We start from the raw sequence: 3,881 nt of genomic DNA, 5'->3' as shown, positions 1-3,881 counted from the left end.
CTCGCGATTCTTTCCAATTCAATGCTTCGTTTTCCGAATCGCTCCCCTCAACCAAGCGTTCTATTCTTTCAACTATTGCTAAATTATACGACCCTCTCGGATGGGTCACGCCTGCCATTATTCGCGCAAAAATCCTAATTCAGGACCTATGGCGTCTCCGCCTGGGTTGGGACGATCAGATCTCTGACCCTCTGCTCGACCGCTGGAACGCGATCTATACGCGTCTCCCGTTACTAAGCGGCGTTCAACTCTCTCGTTGGACCGGTCATTCTCCTGCCGATTCCCAAATGGAGATCCATGGCTTCGCGGACGCGTCGACGGTCGCTTACGCTGCCGTCGTCTATGCTCGCTGCATTTCAGCCGATGGTCGCGTTACCGTCTCTCTGCTTGCTGGCAAGTCCAAGGTCGCTCCACTCTCCCCTGTGACCATACCGCGACTCGAACTGCAGGCTGCGGTACTGCTCTCACGCCTCGTGACCTTCGTGCTCTCCTCCTTCGACAATCGGGACATTCCTTGTTTCTGCTGGACCGATTCAACGGTCGTCCTCGCGTGGCTCCAGTCGCACCCATCTCGGTGGAAGACCTTTGTGGCTCATCGCGTTGCCGATATCCAAACACGCTTGCCGCACGCGAGGTGGAGTCATGTTACGACCGCGGATAATCCCGCCGATTGCGGCTCGCGGGGTCTCCTCAGCGACGACCTTCTCAATTTTCCCCTCTGGTGGCAGGGCCCAGGCTGGCTGCACCATGACGTCTCCGCCTGGCCATCTCAAGTGCTCCTTCACGAGGACACTGACCCACCAGAAGCCAAAATGTCACTCCACTGTTCGGAAGCCCCTGTTCCCGAATGGGACTTAGCCTCTCGATTTTCGAGCTGGCCCAAACTCCTGCGAGTTACAGCATATGTCCTCCACTTCATCCGGCATTGTCGTAGGGATCGCTCCGACCCTCCGGAGCAACCCTCCGACCGCGCGCTCACTTCGGCCGATATCTCCTCGGCTCGAAACTTCTGGATAAAGCACCTCCAGTCCATCGCGTTCTCCGACGAAATCCGCGCTCTCAACCGGCGTTTGCCCCTCTCCACAAAAAGTTCACTCCTTTCACTCAACGCGTTCCTTGACCCCGACGGTATCATTCGGGTAGGGGGACGCTTACATCACTCACCTCTCCCTCAAAGGACAAAACATCCCATCGTGCTCGCTCCTCATCGCTTGGTGAGACTTCTGGCGGAACAAGCTCACGTTCGAACATTGCACGGCGAAGTGCAACTCACTCTCCTCACCCTTCGCCAGGACTATTGGCTCCTTCGCGCACGGAGCCTCGTAAAACAGGTGATCCATCGTTGCATCACCTGTGTTCGGGAAAAAGCCGCTGTTCCCGAGCAGTTAATGGGAAATTTACCCGCCTCGCGAGTCTCCCCTCCGACCCGCTGTTTCACTCATTGCGGTGTCGACTACGCCGGTCCCTTCAATGTCCGCGCCTCCGCCGGTCGCGGGATCACCTCGCGTAAGTCATACATAGCGCTGTTCGTCTGCATGGCCACCAAGGCCATTCATCTGGAGCTGGTTGTGGACTATTCCACCCCGGCTTTCCTCAACGCATACTTGCGATTCTGCTCTCGCCGTGGCCTTCCTGAAGCCGTTTACTCTGATAACGGCACCACGTTCGTCGGTGGGGATCGCGAATTGACAACCGCCTATCGCTCGGCGCTCCGAAACCCTGAGTTCCAGAACAAAACGGCTGGCGACGGCACCGCGTGGCACTTCATCCCCCCTTCCGCGCCACACTTCGGTGGCCTGTGGGAAGCTGGGGTGAAAAGCGTGAAATATCACCTCCGCCGCGTCCTCGGTGACCGCACGCTCACGTTCGAGGAGTTCAGCACACTCCTCTGTGCGATAGAAGCGTGTCTCAACTCGCGACCGCTCTCCGCGCTATCGGACACTCTCGACGACTACGAACCCCTTACTCCGGGGCACTTCCTGGTAGGTTCCGTGCTAACCGTCCCTCCTCAACCTTCATTTCTGGATCTCGGAGAAAATCGCCTCTCACGCTGGCAGCTCATTCGTCACGCTGCTCAACGCTTCTGGAAGCTGTGGCAGGATGACTACGTCAACTCTCTCCAGCAACGCGGGAAGTGGCGTACAGCGCGCCCCGCTATAGCACTAGGGCAGTTAGTCCTAATTCGGAATCCTACCATCCCCCCGTGCAAGTGGGATCTCGGTCGCGTCATCGAGCTGCATCCCGGCGACGACGGCCACATTCGCGTCGTGACTGTACGCACTGCTACGTCCACGTTCAAACGTCCGCTCGTAAAAGTGTGTCCTCTACCCGTTGCGTGCGGTCCCGACTCTAATTCATAAGTGCGTCGATTCCGAAAGTGTTCAGTACACGCACCGTGCTGTACGTGTCAAACTCAATGTTATTCGTGACTCATGTACCATTGCGATTATCTCTACTCTACTCTATAATGTATCTCTCTTTTTGTGTTTTAAGCGTCTCTCGCTATTTTCCGTCACACCGCTCAACGTGTGTACAACTCACGCCCCCGACCCGACAAGGCGGGCGGCCCTTTCGTAATTTTCATGTCTCTGTTCCGTATTGGAAAACGTTCGCGTTAGCTCTTAGTCGGTCATAGCACGGCGGGCGGTCCGTCACTCGCTCATGGGGACAGGCGCTCGGGCATTGTACAACGCTGTCTCTTTATCGTTTAAGTTCGCTAGGCCAAACTTGGCCGCTCTTTCGCGCTAACGCGCTTCCGTGCGCCTCCACTGCATTTCGAAATTAATATTTCGAGGCGGGCGGTATGTTCAGGATTCAAGCGTTGGAATTCGGCGGCTATTGTCTTGGCGGGCGACCGCTGTTTCATACGGTTTTTGTCTCGTATGTCAACACGCGGCAAGAACGCGTGTCGCTCTCATTGACCGGATTTCAACGCTTGAATCCTTCAAATCGAGACAAACAAGGATTATCCGATTCGGGAGCACCAATCACGGTGCTCCACATTCGATGGTCCTTGTTATTTAAGGCACCTGCGCGTGCCTTCTCGCCCTCTTCATGTTCGCCTCTCGCATCGCTCTTGTAACTTTCGTCAATCGTCACGGTGTATTCTAATCGTACGGTAATAGTTCTCGCGCCCGTTCGCTGATCTCTCGCGCTCTCAAAATACTGGTTTGTATTTTTCTCGCGCTCTTTCGCGCCGCGTTACGAGCCTTCTGCTTCGCGCCAAGATTTCCGTCGTCCGCGTCGAAGATTTCCGCCTCGCGACGGCACGTGTTTCGTGTCGTTCAAGATCTCCGCTTCGCGATCCGACGGCAGAAGTTGGCTCGCGCAAGATCGCCGCTCGTCCGCCGGCTCGCGCCTCTCACGGCGCATTGTAATTGCGAGTACTCTATTAAAAGTGCAGTTCCACCTTTAATCCTCGCTCTCTCTCTCTCTCTCTCTCTCTCTGTCTCAACCTCTCATTGACCCATCCTGTGGATTCGTTTGCGCGCTCAAATCTGAGTGGTCCCGGCAGCAGGCTGCTCCGACCGTCGGTCGACGCCGAAACATCTTTCTTGCTTTGGAAGCAAACTCTGTTAATTATTCAACAGGTTATGGGCCCAGCACGCTTCCACTGCGCAACAGTATTTATTTTGTTTAAATAGAAAAACAAGGCCAAGCTAGGTATCGCGTATAAGTGTAACTAACAAGGGAACATATTCAGATGCGAAAATCCGATTTTGATGAAACTTATGGGAGCTTCTAGTTCTTTGAAAAATATTTGACACGTGTTTTTTTTTATCGGCAGACATCCACTTTGAAGGGGTGAAAACAGCCCTCAAAGTTGGGGTTCAAAACCACATTTTTTGAGATATCTCGGAAACCAGAGATCGAAAAAATTT

At 54.5% G+C, this 3,881-nt stretch overlaps 1 protein-coding gene across 1 annotated transcript; it reads left to right on the top strand.

Moving 5' to 3' along the window:
* The first annotated feature begins 1,535 nt into the window (after positions 1-1,535).
* LOC143357340 (uncharacterized) lies at positions 1,536-2,360 on the top strand. The gene has a single exon (XM_076793751.1). It carries the CDS (start codon positions 1,536-1,538, stop codon positions 2,358-2,360), a length of 825 nt encoding a protein of 274 aa, XP_076649866.1.
* The last annotated feature ends 1,521 nt before the right edge of the window (positions 2,361-3,881 follow it).

The sequence above is a fragment of the Halictus rubicundus genome, chromosome 9 (genome assembly GCF_050948215.1).
Source record: "Halictus rubicundus isolate RS-2024b chromosome 9, iyHalRubi1_principal, whole genome shotgun sequence".
In the NCBI taxonomy this organism is placed as follows: Eukaryota; Metazoa; Arthropoda; class Insecta; order Hymenoptera; family Halictidae; genus Halictus; species Halictus rubicundus.
Note: the sequence above shows the minus strand (reverse complement) of the source record. Positions and strands in the feature narration are given on the sequence as shown.